The 26,492-nt window shown below is 39.2% G+C and overlaps 1 protein-coding gene across 22 annotated transcripts in view; it reads right to left on the reverse strand.

Moving 5' to 3' along the window:
• DNM3 (dynamin 3) overlaps nucleotides 1–26,492 on the reverse strand; it is a 658,236-nt gene that overhangs the window by 382,242 nt on the left and 249,502 nt on the right. For all 22 annotated transcript variants that reach the window (XR_015143475.1, XR_015143474.1, XR_015143472.1 and 19 more), the window contains exons 7-10: nucleotides 23,708–23,850; nucleotides 20,285–20,420; nucleotides 17,933–18,000; nucleotides 14,091–14,229 (exon numbers count right to left, since the gene is read on the reverse strand). Coding sequence is in view for 17 of the 22 variants with exons in the window: in XM_086344642.1 (XP_086200768.1) it covers nucleotides 14,091–14,229; nucleotides 17,933–18,000; nucleotides 20,285–20,420; nucleotides 23,708–23,850 (486 nt within the window). In the remaining 5 variants the exon portion in view is untranslated. The remainder of the gene's footprint in view (nucleotides 1–14,090; nucleotides 14,230–17,932; nucleotides 18,001–20,284; nucleotides 20,421–23,707; nucleotides 23,851–26,492) is intronic.

Consider the following 26,492-nt stretch of genomic DNA (forward strand, 5'->3'; position numbering starts at 1 on the left):
ATAACAATATTTAGAAAAATGGATTATAGCAGATTACTTCTAAAACACCAAAGAGTGGCAATATAAATATTTATTCAGAAACTAAATACTTGATAGACAAATAACCCCAGGCTCGTATGCTCATATGTCAAGGAAAGGCCAAAATGACAAGAGTATCTCATGAAGTAGAAACAACTAAGAACCCTCCAATCTACTGCCCTTGGCAGAGGGCTGAGTTTTTTGTGTGTCTCCTGATCTTTCCAAGCTCAATTTCACCAAGAAAGGAAACCGCCAGAGCCATATTTTTATGTATATAATTGAGATGTGTTATGTGTGTTAGTTACTCAGTCATGTCCAACTCTTTGTGACCCCATGGACTGTAGCCCACCAGGCTTCTCTGTCCATGGAATTCTCCAGGCAAGAATACTGGAGTGGATTCCTATTCCCTTCACCAGAGGAACTTTCCAACCGAGGGATCGAACCCTGGTCTCCTGTATTGCAGACAGACTCTTTACTGTTTGAGCTACAGGGAAGTCTAAATTGAGTAATTGAGATAACTGGAAGTAAATGAGTCTAAATTCTAAGTGGAACAAAAAGGAAAGAGAACACAGTAGAAGAACTGCCCTCATGGAGGCAAAGGAGAAATATTGAGGGAGACAGTAATCAGTGAAAGATCTAGGCATTACTGAAAGGCAGTAATGAAGTTAGTATGGTTTCTCACTGCTTGATCTTAAAAGGTCTGTAGGGGTGTAAAAAGGTTGCTGCTGCTGCTAAGTCACTTCAGTAGTGTCCGACTCTGTGCGACCCCATAGATGGCAGCCCACCAGGCTCTGCTGTCCCTGGGATTCTCCAGGCAAGAACACTGGAGTGGGTTGCCATTTCCTTCTCCAATGCATGAAAGTGAAAAGTGAAAGTGAAGTCGCTCAGTCATGTCCAACTCTTCAGGAGCACAAAAATCAAAATGATGACTTTAATTGCTGGCCCTCAAATGTAATAGTCCAGTTCTGATTCTTCATGATACATACAGAAAGAAGGCCAAAAAAAATGTCCTACTGACATTCGAAATGACTTTCTGCCACTCATTAGCTCATTTAACAGGGTCCCTTTCACTTTTCACTGCTCAGTTTGCCTGACTGTCTACTTAGCTTCAACAGATACTCAACTGATCACTCACTTCAATCCCTCACTGCTCTTCAATATCTCTTACTGAAGATGCAATCAGTTTTCTCAAATGTTTGTCATTATAATTTTCAATCTCTTTTGCTCTGGATGTTGAATTAAAAGCTTACCACTGTAAGAACACATTTGTCAGTCAAAATTTTAATCACGTATGCCAAAATAATATTAACCTAGAAATCACCATCATTAGATTTTTATTCTTTTATTAATTACTTAAATATTCTGCAAACTGATTTATACAGGATCAAGGAATTAAGGCTTTGCTATTGGATATAATGATTTTATATTCTTAAATTTATTTCACAGTCATTCACTTAAACATTTACTGGGCACACGCAAAAGGCAGCTCTATGCTCAGTTTATGTCAAAGCACCTGATCTTAAAAACCACACAGTTTTGAGTGGCAGATTGATTATACAGATAATTGTCATACAAGAGAAAGATCTAACAAAAAGCAAGGAGAAACACAAAGTAGTTAGAGGCTAAATCTGCTCTGAGAAGGCCTCAGAAGACTTGATGCTTAAACAATGATAATAAAGCTTCCAGACAAAGCTGAACAACTGTTAAATGATAAATTGCTTCTAAATAGCTTATGTTGAAATTATGTTGCATATTTTTAAATAATAATGAAGATTCAATGGAGCAATAATACAACATATATGTATTTAGGAACCAAAATTTTAAATATATGATTCTAAGAGAAAATTTTAATTCTGTTTTCATTTTAATTTTAATTATGTGCAGAACTGCACATGTTCTGAGACAAAGTATTATAGTACCATCATTTTTTATATACAAAAACATATTTTAATAAAATCCAATGTTTTAAGTATTATTTAGGATAATGTTTAATTATTTTGATGAAACATCAATGTAAAAATTTAATTTTAAGCATGGACCACATTTTTCCCTAGAAGAAAAAAAAATCACTTGAAAGACATTTCTATAAATAAAAATAAATCATAAGCTTATAAAGTGTATTAACCATTGATTTATCAGATCATGAGAGCCATGCTATTAGGTTTCTCCTGGATCAGATACAAGGTCAGGCAAGATTTCTATACCTTCAAGAGTAACTAGTTCAGTGCCTTAAGCAAAGACTCAGGTTATTAGGTAACCATGTGTTCACAGTTGCATACAAAACATAAATGAGAAAATAAACTAAAAATAGAATAAAATTTATGTGCATGACCTGAGTTGATTGATTTGGCTGACCTAAAGTTATGGGCTCTGTTTTGATCAAAATGCTATAAATCATCCAGTGTTGGCCATGTACTACAAACTGAGTAGCAATAATGATTTTACTGTTTATGAAAAGTGAAAGAGAAAAAGTGTTAGTTGCTCAGTCATGTCCAACTCTTTGCAATCCTATGGAATGTAGCCTGCCAGGCTCATAAAAGCTTACAATAGTTTCATTCTATTTATGTGAATTAAAATCTGCCCCCAAAACCCTTAGTGATTTTTAATTTGTATGTAGCATAATATTGGCTTTATTCAGGAGATGAGAGAATACTTATTTGGGCACAACACATTTGTTATGTAAAAAGGAAAAACAGAAGTATTCACATTTACAAAAGTGATCAAAGATGAGGAGAAACTGTAGTACAAACAGGTCAAGAAACTGCACAAGGGTAAATTTATTGATGATTTGATATTTTAGGGGTGGACTTATGACAAGTCTAGGAAGATCTAAGTAAAGCTGGTAAAAAGGGAAAGGGCCAGAGTCCATCCAGGTGGCCTTGGGTAAAGCAGTCAGAAAGAAATGCTGTTAGCCCTCCTTCTCTCTCCAAGTGGGCAAACCCCAAACCTCAAGTATTTTCTACAAATAATGGAAGAAATGGTGGGGTCTGTGAAAGAAGAACATATGTAGTAAGTTGGTATGTTCTCTTTCATGTTTCTGACCGTATCATTTCTTCTAAACAAAGGAATGAAGAGAATGCTAGTGTTATTTAGCAGATGCTAAGGAGTTAAAAGAGCTTCCCTTGTGGCTCAGTGGTAAAGAATCTGCTGGCCAATGCAAGAGACAAGGGTTCGATCCCTGGGTCGGAAAGATGCCCTGGAGAAGCAATTGGCAGCCCACTCCAGTATTCTTGCCTGGAAAATCCCAAGGACAGAGGAGCCTGGCAGACTACAGTCCATGAAGTCACAAAAGAGTCGGACACAACTTGGCAACTAAACAACAGTAACAAAGGAATAGAAGCAAAAAGTCCAGCCTTGAGTGAAAGAAAGCTGAAAGATAGTCAGAAGAGCCATTGTCTCATTAAGTTATTCAGAAAACATCTGAATAGAACTGCAGAGTGGGGTTAGTGCTGGGTCAAAAAAATATCTGAAGACAATAATCAGGTTTTCATCATCACTTCACATTTATTTCTGATAGACATTATTGACTGGTTAAAATGGAACAAGAAAAATCATACTGAAGGCAAGAGGAAAAGCAGGGGCCAGGGTAAATTATAAATTAAGAATTAATTGCAAAGATCATGAGTCTTTTAATGAATTGTAAAATTAAAAGGTGAGATTCCTATCTCTTGACTTTTAGCCAAGTCCCAGGACTGAATTTCATATGTGCATGCATGCTCAATCGCTAGGTTGTGTCCAACTCTACGGACTATAGCCCGCCAGGCTCCTCTGTCCATGGGGTTTTCCAGGCAAGAATACGGAGTGGGTTGCCATTTCCTCCTCCAGGGAATGTTCCTGACCCAAGGATCCAATCCATCTCTCCTGCATTGGCAGATGGATTCTTTACCACTGATCCACTGTATTTTGAATAAAACTCAATAAATGACTCAAATTTTAATGCACAGCCTGATCTGAAATCTGAGCACCATGCTCCATTACATGGGCATCTGGCTATATGCAAAGCAAGTGTTTGACTGGACAGCCAACCATTAGAAGAGGCGAAATGTTAAGTCCTTATGTAAAGATTGAAAACCAGAGCAGATCCACCGAGACCTAAAAAAAAAAAATCCTATTTGAGCATGATGTTTTGCAGCTCTTCTCCTTCCTCCTACAAGCTTTCATGGAAGGTACTCAAGTGACTACTTTAGCCAAAATGATAATTGCCTACCAAGTCAGTGAGACATGAGTCTGTATTCAATTATTGATTCCATAATTATTATTGAAAACCTGGTGTGTAGGGGTTATTACTAGAGTGATGAGCTTAACAAACTAAGTCCCTACTTTCAGGGAGCTTACACTCTACTTTCCAAGCTCCATGTCCCTTTACTGTCCAACAACAAAAACAAAAGACGTATATAGTATAATTTATGTGATCATATGTGCTGCAAAGAAGTTTGCTAAGTAGATGAGTGTGTGTATGTGTTCAAAGGGAAGCATGTGCAGTTGTAGGTAGAAAAGTCAGAAGAAGACTCTGAGCACATGGCATTTGAGCAGAGACCTGAAAGAAGTGAGGATGTGACCCATGCGGGAATCTTGAGGCAGAGTATTTCCAACACTGGGAATGAGAAATGCAAAGGCCCTGCCACCACATCTCCTTGATCTGTTGAAGAAACAAGGAAACCAGTGTAGCTGGAGTGGACTGTGGGGAGGGAGATGGGAGGAGTTTAGAAATGAAAAGGAGCAAGATCATGCAGGGTCTTGAAAGTCATCGTTAGGTCTTCGGATTCACTCGCTTAGTTATGTGTATTCAGAATCAGATATTTACTTACCTAACATTCTACAAAACTCAGCATTTCTTCTCACAGAACTTTATAATGAAAAATATTTCCCAGTATTTCTAATAACCAGCTAGCATATCTTTTTTATTTCTTTGAAAAGCTTTTTTCTAAGCAGAGGAAAAAAAATCAATTAATTGGTATGATGGTGATCCAAGAATGTGGCTTCCCAAGAGGCCAATAAATGGCACAGTTGCTAAACTGTGGTTAAAAAAAACAAGCTGTTCCTCTCAGTGCTTCCTGCAAAGAAGCTCAAGACCCTGCAACGATGCACTGGAGAAGAGGAGGTAGAGAAAAGCAGCTGAAAGATGATGCCCACCAGAGAAATTCCAAAGTTGAGATGTCCCTGGAGTGAAGCCAAATAGCTCATAAAACTCAAAGGTCCCTGTCCTGTCCTCCAGTGTCCCAGAGACAACAGTGAGAACATATCCAAGAAATAGTTGCACTCCCCCAGTTTAGCTTTGTGCTTTGTTATGTGAACATGCATAAATTCCATGTTTTTCAATGATGTTTATTTATGTGGCTTAAGAAAAATAAAGTTAAATATTTTACACATAAGAAATTCAACATGAGGAATTGTAAATGAAAACACTGTTTTAAGATTATAAATATATATGCATGTATGTGTAATGGGTTGGCCAAAAAGTTTGTTTGGGTTTTTCCATACCATCTTACAGAATATATATATATATATATCCACAATACAGTGAGAGTAACTATACATTTCAGATTGCCTGGAGCAGTCTTGGTTTACTCATATTATTCAAGTGGAAGTACTGACAGTTCCCCTTTCAATCTCAAAAACGTCCTATGTTGGCCAATAAATTATATGGTCATCTTATTTATGGGTTGTGCTCAAAAAGGGTCAAGTAAATTAAGGTGTGGCATACTCAACCTTAATTAGGATTATTTTGCTTTACAAATGACTTTAATTAGACCAGTTTCAAAGTAAAAAAAGTTTAAGGTAGACAAAATAAGGCCAAAAATCAAGAACATTAAATCAAGGAGTAAGGAAAAGAATAGATTGAAAGAAAGCCTGTCCAGATTTTTATCATTTTAAAAGGGTTAGCTAAAGGTTGCAAGATGGCAAAGTAGAAAGACATGCACTTACTCCTTATTATAAAAACACCAAAATCACAACTAACTGCTGAACAACCATTCACCAAAAAAAGAAAGAATGCTGGAATCTGTCAAAAAGATACCCTACATCCAAAGACAAAGAAGAAGCCACAGGAGATGGTAGAAGGGCACAATCATGATAAAATCAAATCCCAGACCCACCAGGTAGGCGACACATAAACTGGAAAATAATTACACTACAAAAGTTCTCCCACAGGAGTGAAAGTCCTGAGGCCCACATCAGGATTCCCAGGCTGGAGATCTGGCAACAAGAGGAGGCCCCAGAGAATGTGGCTTTGAAGGCAAACAGGGTTGGATCACAGGAGTTCCATAGGACTGGGAGAAACATAAACTTCACCCTTAGAGGGTACACACAAGTGTGTACCAGGAGCCAGAGAAAAAGCAGTGACCTTTTAAGAGAATGGGCCAGACCTTCCTGCTAGTACTGGAGATGAAGGGGATTTGGCTCACTGTAGGGATAAAGACATTGGCAGAAGCAGTTCTGGTGAGTACTCATTGATGTGAGCCCTCCAGGAAGCCACCATTTCCTCCCTAAGACCTGGCCCTGCTCAATGGCCTGTAGGCTCCAGTGCCAGGATGCCTCAGGCCAAATTATCAACCAGGCAGGAACACAGACCCCACTTATCTGCAGATAGGCTACTTAAAGTCTTCCTGAGCACAGCCCTGCCCACCAGAGGGAAAAGACACAGTTCCACCCACCAGTGGGCAGAAACCAGTCACAACTGGCAGGAAGCCTGCACAAACCTCTTAGATAGCCTCATCCACCAGAGAGCAGACAGGAGAAGCAAGAAGAACTAAAATCTTGAAGCCTGTGGAACAGAAACCACAATCACAGAAAGTTATACAAAATGAGACAGCAGAGGAATATGTCCCAGATGAAGGAACAAGATAAAACCCCAGAAGAACAACTAAGTGAAGTGGAGATAGCAAAAAGAATTCAGAATAATGATAGTGAAGATGATCCAAGATCTGGGAACAAGAATGGGGGGAGGGATAGATTGGGAGTTTAGGATCAACATTTACACACTGCTATGACCAACCTAGATAGCATATTAAAAAGCAGAGACATCACTTTGCCAACAAAGGTCCATCTAGTCAAGGCTATGGTTTTTCCTGTGGTCATGTATGGATGTGAGAGTTGCACTGTGAAAAAGCTGAGCGCCGAAGAATTGATGCTTTTGAACTGTGGTGTTGGAGAAGACTCTTGAGAGTCCCTTGGACTGCAAGGAGATCCAACCAGTCCATTCTAAAGGAGATCAGTCCTGGGTGTTCTTTGGAAGGAATGATGCTAAAGCTGAAACTCCAATACTTTGGCCATCTCATGAGAAGAGTTGACTCATTGGAAAAGACTCTGATGCTGGGACGGATTGGGGGCAGGAGGAGAAGGGGATGACAGAGGATGAGATGGCTGGATGGCATCACTGACTCGATGGACATGAGTTTGGGTAAACTCCAAGTGTTGGTGATGGACAGGGAGGCCTGGCGTGCTGCCATTCATGGGGTTGCAAAGAGTCGGACACAACTGAGCGACTGAACTGAACTGACTGATTTAAAATAGATAATCAACAAGGACCTATTGTATACCACAGGGAACTCTGCTCAAAGTTCTGTAATAACCAAAATGGGATAATAATTTGAAAAAGAATAGATACATGTATATGTATAACTCAATCACTTTGCTGTACACCTGAAACTAACACATTTTCAATCAACTATACTCCAATATAAAATAAAAAAATTTTTTAAATGTGACTTTTAAATTTTTTTAAAAGTGACTTTAAAAAAAAGTTTTTTTAAAGAATATTTTAGTTAACCCAGAATAAAATATTCTTTTAAAACCAAGTACAGATTTCTTTAGCATCAGGATAACTTTAGAATATCTAAATTATTAATAATAATTCATAGAATATCTCTTATGTATGGTTAATCATTGTATTAGGTGTCAAGGATAAGAAGACAAAAGACAGCTCTTTTTAAAAGGAGCTTATCATCAGCAACAGGAGGCATTCACCTAAACAAATAAATTCCAAATTGCAATGCAGTATCATAATTGCTATGACAGAAGTAAACACACGGTGACAATTAGAGCACTAAGAAGGGAGTGAAGATGGAGACCAAGAAAGGGTCACAGAAGCTTTTCAGGAAAAATGATGATTGAGCTGTATCTTAAGGACACTTTCTAAACAAACAAAATCACATATGCAAATATTAAAGGCAGGAAAAATTTTTGTGATAAAAAAAGATCACTCAGAATGGCTGAAGCAAGCAAAAAGTGACAACAGATGTAGCTGGAGAAGTATTCGGTGATCAAATGGTGAAACTAAAAACAACCATAAATGATTTGAATTTTCTTAAGATATAAGGAGCCATTAAATAATTTTGAAGGAACAGGCAAAAAATATGTGCACATATATTTTTTTAGTTGTTTTGAGATCTTTTTTGGTGTTTTGTTTGTGCATGTTTTAGAAAGGCCATTTTCACAACAGTGAGGAGGATGAATTTGAAGATGACCAGATTAAAAGTAATAAGATCAGTTAGGAGGTCACTGGAGTAATTTATTTATTTATTTATTTGGGTGGGGGGACCTGTTTAGGACATTAAGTAAGAAGAGGAGGCAGTTGCAGTACACTGTAGAGTAGACCATTTTGGTTAAGAAGCTTGAACCAGCAGTATAACTTTGGGAATCAACAATGTTTTAAGTGGTAGCTGAAGTATGGGAGATATCATCTGTAGAAAGGAAAAGAGAAGAGAAGAAAACCAGAAGCAAATTCTGGGGACCCTGGTGGTTAGAGGCAGGCAAAAGTGGATAAAGTCTTGAAGGAGATGGAGGAAGAATCATGAGAAACATGAAAGAGAATCCAAGAGAGGTGTCATCTTCAAAAAAAGAGTAGAATACAACTGAAAATAAGAGTGCCCATTCAATTTGGTAATCAAGTCTCTGGTTAACTTTTGTCATAACTATTCCAATAGAATGGTGGGTTGAAGCCAAACTTCAGAGGGCTAAGGAGTTAAATGGAGATAGAAAGATATAGAAGCATAAACTACTTTTTTTTTTTTTACCAAGAATGTTGGCCATGAAAAAAGGACAGTAATAGAGCAGAAGACGGTTTTGTTACTTATAAGTCAGAACAGACATAAATATATTTATACATTGACTTATTTTTAAATGTGATGAAGAGGGTGATGATTCAGGAAACCAAGAAATCCAAAGAGTAAGTTCCTTAAGGAGGTGAGAGTACAAGTAGAAACCCAGCCTTGGTCAGGATTATCACCATGACAGAGAAAAGGAGAGGAAGAAGAGGCATGATTGGGAATACACATAGGTTTGGGGGCTAGAAATTAATGTTCCTATGGATAGCCTCTATTTTCTCTGTGAAATCATTATTGAAAGTGATAAGCAAAATATCTTAAAAAGAGTGCTAAAAGTTTAACATCACTATTGTGGCAAACATGGCAAGTCACTAACAAATGAAATGCTGAAGACAATGGCTATATTATGTGGCACTAATCCACACAGACACACAACTACCTTCAAGCTCATCACCAACCTGGGGGAAAGGGAAATAAAAGACAAATAAATTTGACCACCCTTAGTGTTTCAACAGATGGCAAAGTTAATCCAAAAGGAATTAATGTGTGCTTAGTCACTCAGTCGTGTCTCTTTGCGACCCCGTGGACTGTAGCCCACCAGGCTCCTCTGTCCATAGGAATTCTCCAGGCAAGAATACTGGAGTGGGTTGCCATGTTCTCCTCCAGGGGATCTTCCCAACCCAGGGATCAAACCCAGGTCTCCCACATGGCAGGCGGATTCTTTACCATCCAGAGCCACCAGGGAAGCCCAAAAGGTAAATGTACTGCTTCTTAATGTATTGCCTCTCAGCTCCAAATTCATGCTTCTTGCCCTCTCTGTGAAAATAATCCTGGGCCCTTAAAGTATTTTTTCATTGCTCACTGGCCCCATGAGAGGTTTTATCAGGAGAGTCAGAGCTGGTATCAGGAGAGTCAGAGCCTGGAGAGACACTGCTGGAGGAAAAGACAAGCTGAAGCAGCCCACTTCAGTACAAGGCAGTCACAGCCCCCCGGTAGAGCTGCCCTCACCTTGAACAGTTTGCATAAGTGTCTCCAGGGAGAATCCTCCCCATGGTTACCTTTTCCTTCCCAGCATGTTCCAGAGGGCAGATTTCCAGCAAATTCTGCAGCATAACACTACTTTTCTGCCACATCTAGGTCCTCTTCAAGAAGTCCCAGTCTTAGCTCTGGGCAGGGTCCCTCTTTCCTGGGTGTTCCCCTAAAGGTAGCACCTTAGTAACTGCTCCTGATAGCTTCTACTCCTATCTTCAGTCATTCTTTTATCTTCTTTTTTGAAAATTAATTACTTAATTTATTTTTGGTTGTTGCACTAGGTCTTCTTTGCTGTGTGCAGGCTTTCTCTAGTGGTGGTGAGTGGGGACTACTCTTTTATGGTGCACAGGCTTCTTATTTCAATAGCTTCTCTGTGGAGCACAGTCTCTAGGCACATGGGCTTCAGTAGTTGTGGGCTTAGATGCCCCACAGCATGTGGAATCTTCCCAGACTGGGGATCGAACCCATGTCCCCTGCATTGTCAGGCAGATTCTTAACCACTGAACCACCAGGGAAGTCCTCTCTTATCTTCTTACTAGCCAATTCCTCACTACTTTAAGCCCCTGTTACAGTTCATACTTTTTTATAGTAACTGTTTCCTGTTCAAATTGCTGTGTGGTTTCTCTCTCCTGATTGAATGTAGACTGATACAGTGGTCAGGAAATATAGTAAAATCAGGAGACAGGTAGCTTAAAAAAAAAAAAAAAAAACAGAAGCCAGAGGTCTGAAGGTCTCTTTGAACTTAAAGACTGCTTTTAGGGAGAGTAAAGGAGTGAGAGAACTGAAAGGGTGGGAGCCTGAGGCATAATTTTAGGTGTAGAAAAGAACCCCTCTTCCTACTCCTCAGCACCCTTCACACCTCACTCATAAAGTAGAAACCCACCAACATTTCTTCCCTCTTGAGAAAGAATTATGGGAGATGCCCTTGTCATTTTCTCCATCTGTGAGCACCTGAGTTGTGTCAGCCCACAGCTCTCTGCTGCATGGGGCAGGCGCACTATGTCACTGCTTAAACTGGCCCTTGCTGGAGAGGCCCATAGGTGTGAGGTTAGCTGAAATATGCTGTGCAGTCTCTGGGTGCACATGTCTCTTCCCCGCTGTGGGCTCTGAGGTTTACCCCCAGAAGAGAAGGCTCCCACTGCAGCAGCAAATCCCAGCTATGCTTTCCAAACTAGATTTATCTGCAGCAAGGTGGATCCTAAATTTCAATTCTCCTTTAAGGTTTTCTACTAATTTTCCAACTAATTGAAAGCCAAAAAGAGGGTAATCAGTGTTTTGAAAACCCTAGATTTAGAATTTGAGATTTCTGAAGAATCTATTGGTAGAACATTTGTCCACCATGACAAGGACAGAAAGAGGTCACAGGAGTGGGATGCTAGGGTGGAATGAATGGAGGATTACTGGAATCATAGGTCTCTAAGAACAGCAGCTACTGGGTGTTGAACATGATCTCTGCTGAAGTCATCTGAGCCGAAGGTGAGTTTAGGATGGAGAGGAAAAATGCAAGCCAAGTTCTAAATATCTTGATGAATGCAAGGGAGTGACCAGGACTTACTTGATGGTGACAATGAAGAGAAGGGAAAAGGTTGGCAGAGCTGGTAACACCTGGGCCTTGAAGGAAGACTTGTTACAGGAAGGTGAAGGAATAATGTTTGGAAGCCACAAAGGGAGAAGTAGGCCATGTCGTACCTGATCCTGGCCTTTAGATTCTTTGAGTTTTGACCAATAAGTATCCTTCAACAAAGGGAGCCGAAGGGTAAACAAGAATCTCAGGAAGAAAGCTAGGCTTTACTTAAGGCAACAAATAAAATGTTTTGAGAAGACAGTATAAATATACAACCACGCCTGATCTAGAGAGCTTAATGAAAAGGGAGGTTCAAAGGGTGGAAAGCAAAGAATAAAAGCCAAAAAGTGTCGAAGAACAAGCCGTCTCATCCCATGCCATCGGGACTATTGGTTTTCCAGTGAGTTGGATACAATGGGAAAAGATTAAAAAAAAAAAAAAAGATTCATACATACCATAAACACTTTATATAACTTAAAACATAAATGTACACACATGTGCCAATCTTTTGATGTAAGGCCAAGGCCTGTTCTCTGCATATGGATCTGCTGATTGGAGTTATGTGTCTTCTGTCTTACATAAACCACATCCTCTGTCTATGATTTCCAGTTTTGCTTTCTTCAAAGTGGACAGGAAACCTAAAGACACTTGGGAAATAATCTGAATGCAGACAGAGCCCATCTAGGTTTTTATAAGTCCTTCCACATCCTTTTAACCTTGTTCTACCTATACCTAGTCCAAAGCAGAGCTTTTGTAGCTAAACTTTAAGTCATTCCAAAGCTGAGTTTTTATGGAAAAAAAAAAAAGTCTTTCTTGCATTTGATCAATTTATTCAAATGAGAAGGACAGCTGGCTAAACAAATTTGAGGACGAACAGCACAAGTGGCCATTGGAAAGAAGACAGTCTTACTGGTGAGAGCAGGAAAGCACGGGCAACCTAAAGAGAAACTCTTGGCTGAAGAAGACACCTGCATGCTGCAACCCATGGGGTTAAAGAGAGAACACGGTACCAGTTACTTCAACAAGCCAGTTAAGAGGAGACCAATACTGCACAAGTGACAAGACTGACCGCATTTTGGGGTAAAGGCAAGGATATCAGGGATATGAAGTATTATTAAATGGCTTCAAGTTTCCAAACAAAGAGCTGGCATGAAGAGCTGACATAAAGACTGTTTTGTTGTTCCCCATTTACTTTTTCCTCGGTCCTTTAACGCCTATGGCTTTTCCCATTTTAAAGAAGAGAAAACAACATTAAGGAACAAGGTAGAAGAATAGTAAGAAAACTAGAGAAGTGCTCTGAAGCTCCAGAGACACTTCTGGGCCCCATGCTAGTTCCACTGAACTCCTGTTCTTTTAGCATTGACAATTGCAAATTCCTAAGTTTAGCTTCTTTCACTACTTATATCTTTTCTACTGAGTTTTCCACCAGTTAACTAGGAACCAATACTCATACTCATTCTCTCATTCTTCCCACTGGTTTTTTAGGAACATTACTCACTAGAACATTACTTTCTGTAACCATACAGAAAGGGAAGGGTAACAAAACCAACAAAATCAGAAGTAAATACACTTTCAAGAAATGAAGTAACAATATCAACACTCATAGGGCTAGGCCTACCTTATCCTAACATGATCAATGATTTCCTTCTTACATTTTTCAATTTGGGGTGTCCTTTTCATGTCCCACACAATTCCTCCATGTTCCTCAGTGAAGAGGCCCCAGATTGGGAAGTCTCTTACCTATTATTCTCCATCAATAAATATTACAAGGAGGAGAATATTGGGTGCTAAGAAAAATGGCCATTTATAGATTAGCCACCATTTACTGAGCACTTACTATGTTTAATCAATGTGTTAAGTGTGCCTTGGGTTTCTGACATCATCTTGTTTAATCTTCTCTGAGGTTATATTATAACTATTATCATCATCATCCCATTTCACAGAGAAATTGACAAAAATATAAGGATTAAGTATGATGCTCAAGGTCACACAGCAAGTAAACAGCAGAACCAGGATTTGAATCTAGATTCAAATCCTTAGGCCCAGGCCCTAAGATCCAGTTAAACTACTACACCAAAATGCCCTCTTCCCAGACATCCAGGTTCCAGTGGAATTCATTTAAAACTTAGAAGAATTACCTTTTGATATATACAATTTCACTGGTTCCCTTGCCCTAACAATGAGTCCCAACCATGTACCACAGGAAAAATTGGTTTAGGGCATTCACTTGATTATTCTAAAGTGTGTTTACCTGATTAAGACAACAACGCTATTTGAAATGGGGTGAGACCCAACTATCATGAAAGCGATTCCCACTTAATAGTTTTTACAATCCTTCCCCTTGAACAAACACAAAACCTTCGTAACAAAGTGGAGGGTCAGTGAAAGAGAGACATGTAGCAGGGTTGGAAAGTTACATAATCCAAACTTACCTTTTTGGTACACTTCTTGACAGTGTTTATTAATTCTTGTATTACCAGATCTACACTCTTCAAGGAAGGCCCCTTCAGCTTTACAATTTGTTTTTTGACTATTGCCTCAAATGCCATGTCTGGAGTAAACAACCCTGTCCTGGATATAAGAAAGAAAACAGCATGTTAGATATTTTAAATTGAATGATAATCAGTACTCTTTTAACAATGTTTTAATTGGCATGATACTTAAACTAAGCATGAAAAATCCTCATTTAAAAAGTACACAGTGATTAATTCTATTCACAGCATCATTTGTAATATCTTTAATACATTCTATAGATGATTAACACTACCTAAAAACAGTTTCCCAAATGTTTTCAAGGCCCATAATGTGACCTTCAATATTTAACTGTCATTTGTCTCATCTCACTCTTTCACAGCAGGACAAAGGAATGCTACAATAGAAGTGGTGTCCTAAATGTACATTTCTGTTTCTAAAGTATTCCAAAAACAATCCTTTCTTGTCCTTCATGGAGTAGGAAATGATCTTCATATTTTGAACACTGAAACAGTAGCATTCCTAAACTATATAACATATTCTTTCCTGGAGAGCTGTATTATACTAAGTTCAGAGGTTCCCAGTTTGAGATCCTGGGGTGCTGGAGAAAAAAAAAAAAGACAGTTAAGTGGAACTAGCTTTTTAGGACCCTGAATGCCTAAATTGTGAATTTACAAAAATAACAAATGATAACCAAAGTAACAAGAATCTTTTTCATCTGGCTGGAATCAATTCAAACTGGTGTCACAACAGGGCTTTTCTAACGCTGTGCAGAAGCTCAGGAAAGCAGGTATATGCATGTGTGTGTGTGTTTCACAAAAAATGAAAAATTATTACTCACATCTAAACAAAAGGACAATGGAAAAAATCTACTGTAAAAGGGATCTTGAACCCTGACAAACACTATGCCCACAGATATGCAGGCTCCAGACACTGGTGGCTGATCTCCCCATCCTAGACTTTCCTCCCTTCCCCTTATTTGATTACCCTCTCTTCCTTCAACACTCAATTTTATGGTATCTCTTTGGAGAGTTTCCTCTACACTTTCCTTTTAGCAGCCTCATTCTATGTCTCTTATTTGCTTAGCACTTTGTGCCCTCCTCCATGAAACGACTTAGCAGCAGCAGCAGCAGTAGCAGTCATACTATACTGTTAACTGTAACTTCTCCACTTTGGATACAGAATACAATACACGTTGTTTGAAGTGAAAGTGAAGTCGCTCAGTCATGTCCAACTCTTTGTGACCCCGTGGACTGTAGCCCACCAGGCTCCTCCATCCATGGGATTCTCCAGGCAAGAATACTGGAGTGGGTTGCCATTTCCTTCTCCAAACTACTTCTCCAGACTACACGTTGTTTAGTCTGACGTTAAAACTGTTCCCCTGTCTGTCGCTAATCTTCCTTGTGGTTCTTTTCCTCCTTCCTCTCATGCACATGAGGTTTCAGCCAAACCAGACCATTTGCCTTTCCACAAACATATTCATGCTAATATTTTATGCCTTTTCCTTCATCTAAGATGTTCATTTCACTTTTCCCACAATTTCAGCCTGTCCAAATCCCACCTGTGCTTCAAAGGCCAGATCAAAGCAACCACTTCCCACAGCTCGCTTTCTACAGTCCTGCCACTGACTTGGTCTTCCTTCTCTGAACCCCAGCATCTTATTTTGCACTACAGTGATCTGAGCACATATTTTGGTCCTATGACTATCCTAGTAAGAAGAGTCATTAGAGCATTTATCTTTGTTTTCCCCACAAGGAGGGATCCCTTGCTCATCACTGGCATTCAGTGTTAGCAGAACAAAGAAGGACCATCAAATCCTCACTGAGCAAAGGTGGTTTCTATTATTCAAATATCTAATAGAATCAGTTGAGAACAAAACATTTTAAATTAAGTATATTTAAAAGCCTAAATAATTGCACTATTAGCATGTGTTATACTCAGGACATTGTGCACTTCTTATCATTTTGTGTGTGTGTGCATGCATTTTAGTTGCTAAATCGTGTCCAACTCTTGCAATCCCATGGACTGTAGCCTGCCAGGCTCCTGTCCATGCAAATCTCCAGGCAAGAATACTGGAGTGGGTTACTGTTTCATTCTCCAGGGGATGTTCCCCACCCAGGGATCAAACCCGCAGCTCCTGAATTGCAGGTGGACTCTTTACCACTGAGTCACCAACCAGCTTATAGGCAAATTAACTCCAGCATAATAGTAACAGTCAATCTCTTCTGTTGGTGGACATGTAAATCAGAAATCTATAATCCTGAATCCTGAATTTTTGCAGTTACATTCAATAAAAACGTAATCAGTAAAAACTTTTAAAAGTCAAATAAAAACACTGTATTTAGTTAAGCAAAAATACTTTTTTGATCCCTCTCCCAAAACATAATTTGGTTCTATTGCATTTATCAGACTAATATGTGTGAATACTAGCTCTGTTCAGCTAAAGAGAAAGACAGAGTTTCTATACCAAATGTCTTCTGAGGTTGAGGGAGAGGGAAGAGAATTAATAGGGAACTTAGAAATCCTGTTGATGGTTAAGAAAAACACACTGGATGTGGTTAGAGATGTTCTCTCCTTTTCACTTTATGAATGCATATTTACATATTTACCCCGTCTTGCCTGGAGAATCCCAGGGACAGGGGAGCCTGGTGGGCTGCCGTCTATGGGGTCGCACAGAGTCAGACACGACTGAAGTGACTTAGCAGCAGCAGCAGCAGAGTAGACCTTCCAAATTTCATAAGGATAAATTCAAATGTCATAACTCCTTTGGAAAATCACCCATCACGGTCACACTCAGTGTCAAGTTTTGCTCTCTCAGTTTCTGTTCCTCAAATAGTCTCAAGCTGGCCCTGAGGCAGAATCTGGGACACAATCAACCGATAGACTGGGGACCCCCTCCTTCATGTAAGATCATCATGAAGTAGGCAACCTAAGTCTTCTGACCTTGAATCAATTTAGCATATGCTCCATTACATTGAATTTAGCCCTCTAAACACGAACTCACAAAATGTGCTTTAAATTCATTTATTTTCTTATCCCAGTTCTTTAATAAAAATAGATGAGGATAATCCCACTTTATATGAGGGGGAATTCAGGCACAAGTTCTCCTCCCAACCACCTCTCTGCTCTCCTTCTGTATTTCTAACTCCAGTCCAAATGCAGGGCTCCCTGCTCCATGAACACATGCTGCTCTTTGCCACCTCCGTGCCTTTGCTCACACTACTTCCTCCACTCTATGCCCCTTCTCATCTCCTCCAGCCTCAACAATCGCCTCTTACATCTCTTTGCATCGCCATCTACCCCATATACACACATATTCACATTTATACACAAAGACACCTTTCCTTGTTGAAATCATTCTTGTTTTCAAAACAGGCAAGTTGATTTGACTCTAAAATAACCACCTTCATTAATCTTCCCCAATCTTGCTCCATAAATCCAGTCAAAATTAATCCATCTAGTCTTGGTGTAAGTGATGATCACTTATGAGCAAGTCTGGCCTTTGCCTCTGAAATATACAGCTCTGGAGAACAAGGTCTTGTTCATCAGTAAATCCCCAATTGTCAAGAGCATGGTGCTGTGAGTGCAGACAGGGTTTTTGATTTTTCAGTGGAAAAAGACAATATGACAATACTAGAAATTATCATTGAACTCAAACAAGAATTTCCTATTTCTTATTTCTTACTCCCACCTCTACATTCTACTCTGCTCAGATGATGAAAAGGCTACTTCACTAGCCATTTATAAACACTAATTTTTTTATTAGCTTGAACTGAAGACAAGGAAAACGTGAAGCACTTGCCTGATACCATGTATGTTTTTGATTGCATAGCTTATTTCTCTTCGCAATTCTTTCTCATTGAACTCCATCTGTGGAAGCAAAATGAGCCACAGTTATGACACTCAATTCCTCTGAATAATAATATTGTTGAATATTTAAAAATGAGAACAACTTTACTCCATTATTAATAAATGGATACTCATGTCTTTCCTAACCTAAATCCAGATGGTCAAGACATCTGTTTATATAAAGTTCAAGGCAACACAGAATGTTAGGGATTTCTGGGAGTTTTAGTGCAGCAGATTTTAACTCTTTTATAGATAAGGAGTGCTGCACATAAAGGATGTCTTCTGTACATAAATCTGGCCATTCATTTGAAATATATAATTCTTCACTCTTTTGCTGAATGTAGTAAATGTATTCACAGACAAATGCATACATAGGTGTCCCCTGATGTACAACAGTAGTCCAGCTGTGTTGAGAATTAACAATGGCTGTCTCTTCTCCCTGGCCATGTTAAGCACCTGAGTTCAAAATTCATTTAAAAGATGAAATTAATAATATTTTGCCAATCCTACACAGGATAGAGTACTGTATTAAAATTTTCCCAGAAGTTCTAGGTACCTTAAATTTATTGAAAGTAGGATCAAAGTGTCATAGAGCTTAGACCTGAAAGGGATATCAAGAGAACATTTGGGTCAGCCCCTAACTTTTGAGATTTGGCCTCTCCAACCTCATTGCCTGTCCATTTCCCGCCCCCCTCACACTTTATGCCATAGAACAATGAACTGCTTTAGTTCTACACCTCAGCCTTTACCACTCCTCCCTTTCTGTCTGGAAAACTCTCTTCCTCAACCCCACCCCACCTATTCCTGCTTAACTAGCTGCTCAACCTTCTTAGCTCAGAAGCCAAGCTCCCTTACACAGTCAGGCTGGGATTCGTTTCTGTGGACTGTGTTTCCATAGCACCCTGTGCTGAAGTTTATCACTTTTCTTAACACATATTAATGAAACTGTCTATTTACCCATCTGCCTCCCACACCAAGACATAAGTACATGCCTCTGTATGTGAGACAGGTAACACAGTCCCTAAAACTACCTCGCTGCCTATGGGGCATTTCAAACTTAACATCTCTGAAACAAAACTCTTGGTTCATACCTCCACACTGAACTTTTTCTCAGTTTCCTCACCTGATGGACACTAACATTTGCTCAGTTGTGCAAGTCAAAATCTTGGGAGTCATCTTGAATCTTCTCTCTTTTGCATTTCCCATAACAATCCAAGCCCCATTAATCCTTTCTTCAAAATCATGAATCCATCCACTTCTCTCAAGCCTCTCTGTTGAGGCATTTCTACTATAAAGCTAAAGAAGTTTAAGTTTCAGAACTTCTCTCTTGCATAAATTCCTTACAAGACCCTGTGCCTGTGTGTTTATAATTTTGCATTCTTCAAGAGGGGTCCCCAAATTGTATAGGCTTCAGGTCCCCAACAAAGTGGATTCACCCCTGCTTCGGCCCTACTGTTTAACCCATCTTGTCTCCTTCAATTCACTTTTGCTCCTTTATAATCCAACCAGACAGTGGTCTTTTAAAATCACCAACCAAATCAGGTCACACTTTTTCTTAAAACTCTCCCCGGACTTCCCATTGTTAAATGTAAGCAGTTTATCACAACCTATAAAGCTCTGCATAAACTGGGCACTTCCTTTATCTGAATTCATTTTCTGCCCCCTCCCCTTCACAGCTCTGCACCAGCCTCAGTTGTTCCTCACCTGCTACACAGGTGCTTGCTTTAGGGCCTTGTCCTTGGCATCTTGCCTTAAACAACCTTCTTCCTTCAGATCCTTATAGCTGACCTCTTCATGCCATTCTGGTCATGCTTTAAGGGCCCCATAGTCAGAGAGACCTTGCCTGAACATTCCATCAAAAGTGGCTAATCTAATCCCATTCTCTCTCATATTTCATCATGTAATAATACTAGATTATTATTTTTTTTTTACTTTGTCTATTTGTCAATTTTCTGTCTTTTGTCACCCGATAGTATCTCTGTCTTGATCCCTGGCACCTAAGGTCACTGGTACACAGTAGATGCTCAAGAAACATTTGTAAATAAATTAGACAACAAATAAGCATCACAGGAACCTGTTAGTAGTTGTTGAATTATTGAAATATCATTAGATTCCATTAAATAAAATAATAACCATCAGTAAGAAAATAACTTCCCTCCTGAATTTCACTACCTGAGTAAGAAGGTTTTTGTTTAAAGAATTATCTTAGTCCCATACCATTCATATAACATTTTATGAACAGTTATGTAGAACAGAAAATAGAAATGAAATAAAACAAAAGGAAAGAATAACATTTGGTACAAACCTTTACTATCTCAAAAGGAAAGCGTTCATGGAATATACGATTGATTTTAGCACCCCCTGAGAGCTCCAGGGTGTCTACTTGATCCCCTGACCCTTCAATTCTCTTCTCAAAATCCACAGCAAATTGTTGAACCATCCTGTTTTGCAAAAGAGAAATAAATTCAAGTTAAAGTTACAAGGCTTCGCATTTTTTATCTGAATTTGCTATGGTTATTCCTCAGAACCCTTTTCCTGGTGTTCTTAGTGGCACCTACTGGCAGAATTAACAATGCACTCTAGTCAGTGCTCAAAATGTAACTATATGAAATACACATTATCAAGATTTATTTCAGACATCTAATTTAAAATATATACTTTAAATATCTGCATCATTAAATAAACATTCTGCCATTTAGCTGCAACTATAAAACGGCATTTTAAAATACTTAAATTAGAAATACACTACCACGTGTAAAATTGATAGCTAGTAGGAGGCTGCTGTATAACTCAGGGAGCCCAGCCCAGCACTCTGTGACAACCTAGAGGGGTGGGATATAGGGTGGGGTGGAAGGAGGTTCAAGAGAGAGAGAGCATATGTATATACTTAGGGCTATTTCACGTTGTTGTACGCAGAAACCAACATAACATTGTAAAGCAATTATCCTCTGATTAAATTTTTAAAAAATCATCTAAGCAATAAAACTTCATATAAAATAGTAACATGAGCCAGGACTCCTGTGACATCACTATCACCTGGTGTTCCAACTGCTCCAGCAGAGTACTCTCATACTTTATGAGCTACTCTCTTCCCTGACCTCAGCATCGCAGACCTCATTCTGCCAGAACAATGCAAATTTCTGGCCCTCCACCCTTGCCCCTCTGCAACTAACTCTAGCCTTGTTTTTCAATGACTCCCTAAAATTTAATAAAATGAAAGCTCCTGACCCCATCACCTAAGATTCTCCAGGGTCTGGCCCTGGATGCCTCATCTCTTACTACTCATCCCCACTCACCTTCCAAACCAACTAAAAAGAAGCTATTTGGAGGTCCCCATGAGTACCATGTCTCTGTGCTTTTACACTCATTTTCCTTTCTGCTCTGCCTTATGCTTCTTTGTCTGGCTAGTTATTATCTATCCTTCAAGACTCAATTTAAGCATTAGTTTTTTCAGGAAGCTTTCCATGATCCACAACTCTATCCACCACCACCACTCACTGCCACCCAGATGAAGGACCCCTTCTCAGCTTCCTCAGCATATTTTCAGCAGAGCATGTAGCAGACGGCATCACCATCACTCATCTATCAGTCTCTCTCCTAAGGGCATGGACCATGCATATGATTTATTATCCCCTGCTTGGCATATGAGAGGTACTCAGCAAATTCAATGAAGGAATGGATTACCTCAAGACAGTTGGTAAAAAACAAAGCAAAAAAATATGTTATACAGAAAAAATGACTAGTTGTATTTATGACTAGTAGGTTTAGAAAGTCTCAATTCTGACACACTGAAACTATTTTTAAATCCAAAATCTACTATATTGAGAAAAAATTCAAACCACCTAAAATCTTAATCTTTTATTCTCTCTCTTTAAAATTATGGATGAAGTAAAAGGAATTTCAAATATTTAGGCCTAAAAATCTAGAATATAACTGGATATAGCTATGTTCATGTATGTGCTAATATTAACCTAATTTTAAACACCTGGAAAGGTATGAAACATTGGGAAACACCTGAAAATTCACCTCTAGCTACTCCTTTCCCATTCCCTACACCCCAGCCACCTGGCCCACTAGAACAAGTTGTAGCGAAGTTCACACTATTCTCTTGACTTCCTTCTTCCACCTGACAAACTCCTCCCATACTTCAGGGTCTCATTCAAGTGAGTTCACACCCTTCCTAGCATGTATCTGCTCTTTATCTGGTCTTCCTTAACATTTAATACTTACCAGAAATGTAGCATTTATCAGACTTTAACAGTTAGTTGTTTATATATCTGTTTCTGCTGCTCTACTGTGGTTTCTTCTTGAGGGTTAAAAATCATATTCATTTTTGAATCCGTAGTAGATAGCACAGAGCCAGACATCAAAGAGAACACAGAGGTGTGAGCAAGGCAAGAGAAAGTAATGAAGAAAGGGAGGGAGGGAGAGAGGCAGGAAGGAAAGAAGGAGGTGAATCAGCTCCCTACAAGGGAGGAATCCAACTGTGGAAAATTGTAATGAGTCCAATGGAATCACAGAGGCAAAACCTAGTCTTTACAAAGACAACAGTTTCAGTTGAACGTTAAGATGATGACCTAGGGCCTAAACAGAAATAGCTTTCCTTTCTCTGTAACTTGAAGACTTTTAATAGGAGCTTAACCAAAGCCAAGAAGAAAAAGAAAAGATAAACTATGAGAAAGTTGAATCCAAGAAAAAAAATTTTTCCTCTGTATGATCTTACTGTTTTTTACATGGAGGAATACAAGATAATGCATTAAATATGTTACATAAATAATTTTAACATTTAGAAATCCTCCTACAAATAAAAGGAATTAGGTTGTGCATTTTAAAAGCCATATTAGGGGTATGTGATTACAAGAGTGCAGAGAGAAAGGGGCCATAGGAAGTGGCAAGCATCATCTTTAGAGATGGACTTCAGATATCCAGGGATGTAAGCTGGTCAGTGGGGGTCTTCTGGTGGACAGAGACCTGGGGCAATTTGAAGCACAGGGATAAAAGGATAGATGAGGCTGGAAGGAGCTAAAAGAAGGAATGAGGGTAAAAGACATAAGGGGATGGCAATCCTCCAACAACTCTGCTATCCTAACCCAAGAACCCTCAGGGATAAATCTAATAACCCAAGGATAAGAAGAAAAGATCTTGAAGGAGTAAAAAGACACTTGGCAGTTTTCACATTTGTGTATTTAAAGGTCTACATTAAAATCATTACCAAATAGGAAAAAGAAACTTAAATGTGCCCTACTGTCTGTAGTTTTTAAAATTAAATCCTTGGTTCTCACTGCACTGAAAAATACACACAGACAGATGATATAAAATGACTGAAGTAAAAAAGATAATAAGTACATGTGATACCAACAGAAACAGTTGCACAATCCAGATGACATTTTCAACAGGAACCTAGCCCACTTTTAAAGACTAAGGGCAAACAACCCTACTGAGTTATCACTGTTGGTTTTGCTCATTTACTGAATCCAATTAGAAAAACACACTAAAACTGGGCAGAGGATTGGGCATTGGTTAAATTTATAATGACAGAATTAAGATCAACAACTATTCTTCAAGAAAACAAAGATTCAAGGCTTATTTTATGACATATACAAAGCCTCATATACTTTACTTCTATGGGAAAAAAACCTAGAAACTAGCATGATAAATAGACTAAGGAAAAAGCAAACTGAAGAAATGAGTTTCAAGTGCTGAACAAGGGAAGGGCAAGGTGACTCACTGCAGCAATGCTTTGGTCTTCCGGGTGGGGTCCTCTGGCTTGAAGTTTTTGTAGGCTTCTACTTCATGTTCTATGGACAGCAACTGGCCCTGTAGTTTGTTCCTGAAGTTGGGCAGGGTGTCTCGAATGTGGTTGGTAAGTTGCTAAATAAAACAAAACAAATTCATGCACACATATAAGAGACGGAAGTTCAATTCGGAAGATAAAAATTGGCCTTCACTGTTTTCCAGATCACTCAAAACCTTAGAAAGTCATACACACATGTGAGTCTGACTGTGTAGACAGATGTGAAAAGTTCCAGCTCTCTCCTCCACTGCCTACACCCCAGGTCAAAATTCCCTCAGCTAAAGTCACTAGCTGAGACTATCTCTTTACATCGGGGATACCCTGTTAAAAGGCAGCTAAGTTTACTAATGAAGCTGCCTAATGACACCTTAGTATGGACTAATCTGTCAGATCAGCTACCCTGTGAAAAGGAACCTTAAGTTAGAATGTGAAACAAATGAAAAAAGCAGAGAATGACAGGTGCTGCCTGAATTCTCAGAACCAAAAGGCTCACCCACCAGTGGAGCTCATTCATACCCATGTACCTGTCAGTTGTTAACTTCCTTTCCATTCTATAGCTCAGGCAGGTGTTTCCTCTTTCCTCCATCTTTAGGCCCCAGTCCAACTGTGGTTAGTCCCTAGCTTACACCCTCAACAGGTTGTATATAAAAAGCCCTGGTATTGATACCTCTACCTAACCACTTGCTTTGGCATTTCCACTGAAGTCATCTGCTGACACCTCAAGCTTAGGATAAAGAAAATTCTCTAACAGATTTCCTAGAGGGACAAAACTAATTGAGAATAAAGGTGGGATATAAACTCAGATTGATTAGCCCTCTGACTAATGCTCTTTCTGTTACAATATAATTAAGTCTGAATTAACAGGAAAAAAGATCACCTTTTTGCATGGCTTAAGAAATAAATTCAGAATCAAGAGAAATGTAAATGTTATAGAAATCTAGGGAAAAGAATAATAAATTTAAAGTCAGTGAGTCGATTCAGTCACTCAGTTGTGTCCAATTCTTTGTGACCCCATGGACCACAGCATGCCAGGCCTCCCTGTCCATCACCAACTCCCAGAGTTTATCCAAATTCATGTCCATTGAGTTGGTGATGCCATCCAACCATCTCATCCTCTGTCGTCCCCTTCTCCTCCTACCTTCAATTTTTCCCAGCATCAGGGTCTTTTCAAATGAGTCAGTAGTTTGCATCAGGTGGCCAAAGTATTGGAGTTTCGGCTTCAACATCAGTCCTTCCAATGAATATTCAGGATTGATTTCCTTTATGATTGACTGGTTTCATCTCATTGTAGTCCAAGGGACTCTCAAGAGTCTTCTACAACACCACAGTTCAAAAGCATCAATTCTTCGGTGCTCAGCTTTCTTTATAGTCAATCTCTCACATCCATACATCACTACTGGAGAAACCATAGCCTTGACTAGATGGACATTTGTTGGCAAAGTAATGTCTCTGCTTTTGAATATGCTATCTAGGTTGGTCATAACTTTCCTTCCAAGGAGTAAGTGTCTTTTAGTCAATCTCTCACATCCATACATCACTACTGGAGAAACCATAGCCTTGACTAGATAGACATTTGTTGGCAAAGTAATGTCTCTGCTTTTGAATATGCTATCCAGGTTGGTCATAACTTTCCTTCCAAGGAGTAAGTGTCTTTTAATTTCATGGCTGCAGTCACCATCTGCAGTGATTTTGGAGACTAAAAAAATAAGGTCAGCCACTGTATCCACTGTTTTCCCATCTATTTGCCATGAAGTGATGGGACTGAATGCCATGGTCTTAGTTTTCTGAATGTTGAGCTTTAAGGCAACTTTTTTACTCTCCTCTTTCACTTTCATCAAGAGGCTCTTTAGTTCTTCTTCGCTTTCTGCCATAAGGGTGGTATAACCTGCATATCTGAGGTTATTGATATTTCTCCTAGAAATCTTGATTCCAGCTTGTGCTTCATCCATCTCAGCGTTTCTCATGATGTACTGTGCACATAAGTTAAATAAGCAGGGTGACAATATACAGCCTGACGTACTCCTTTCCCGATCTGGAACCAGGCTGTTGTTCCATGTCTAGCTCTAGCTATTTCTTCCTGACCTGCATACAGATTTCTCAGGAGGGAAGTCAGGTGGTCTTGTATTCCTATCTCTTGAAGAATTTTCCAAAGTTTGTTGTGATCCACGTACTCAAAGGCTTTGGCATAGTCAATAAAGCAGAAATAGATGTTTTTCTGGATCTCTCTCGCTTTTTCAATGACCTAGCAGATGTTGGCAATTTGATCTCTGGTTCCTCTGCCTTTTCTAAATCCAGCTTGAACATCTGGAAGTTCAAGGTTCATGTACTGTTGAAGCCTGGCTTGGAGAATTTTGAGCATTACTTTACTAGCGTGTGAGATGAGTGCAATTGTGCAGTAGTTTGAGCATTCTTTGGCATTGCCTTTCTTTGAGATTGGAATGAAAACTGACCTTTTCCAGTCCTGTGGCCACTGTTGAGCTTTCCAAATTTGGTGGCATATTGTGTGCAGCACTTTCACAGTATCATCTTTTAGGATTTGACATAGCTCAACTGGAATTCCATCACCTCCACTAGCTTTGTTTGTGTGATGCTTAATAAGGCCTATTTGACTTCACATTCCGAATGTCTGGCTCTAGGTGAATGATCACACCATCATGATTACCTGCGTCCTGAAGATCTTTTTTGTATAGTTCGTCTGTGTATTTTAAATTTAAAATAA

The sequence above is a fragment of the Bos grunniens genome, chromosome 16 (assembly GCF_055505025.1).
Source record: "Bos grunniens cultivar Pamir isolate PY7600 chromosome 16, Bosgru_T2T1.0, whole genome shotgun sequence".
NCBI classification, from domain to species: domain Eukaryota; kingdom Metazoa; phylum Chordata; class Mammalia; order Artiodactyla; family Bovidae; genus Bos; species Bos grunniens.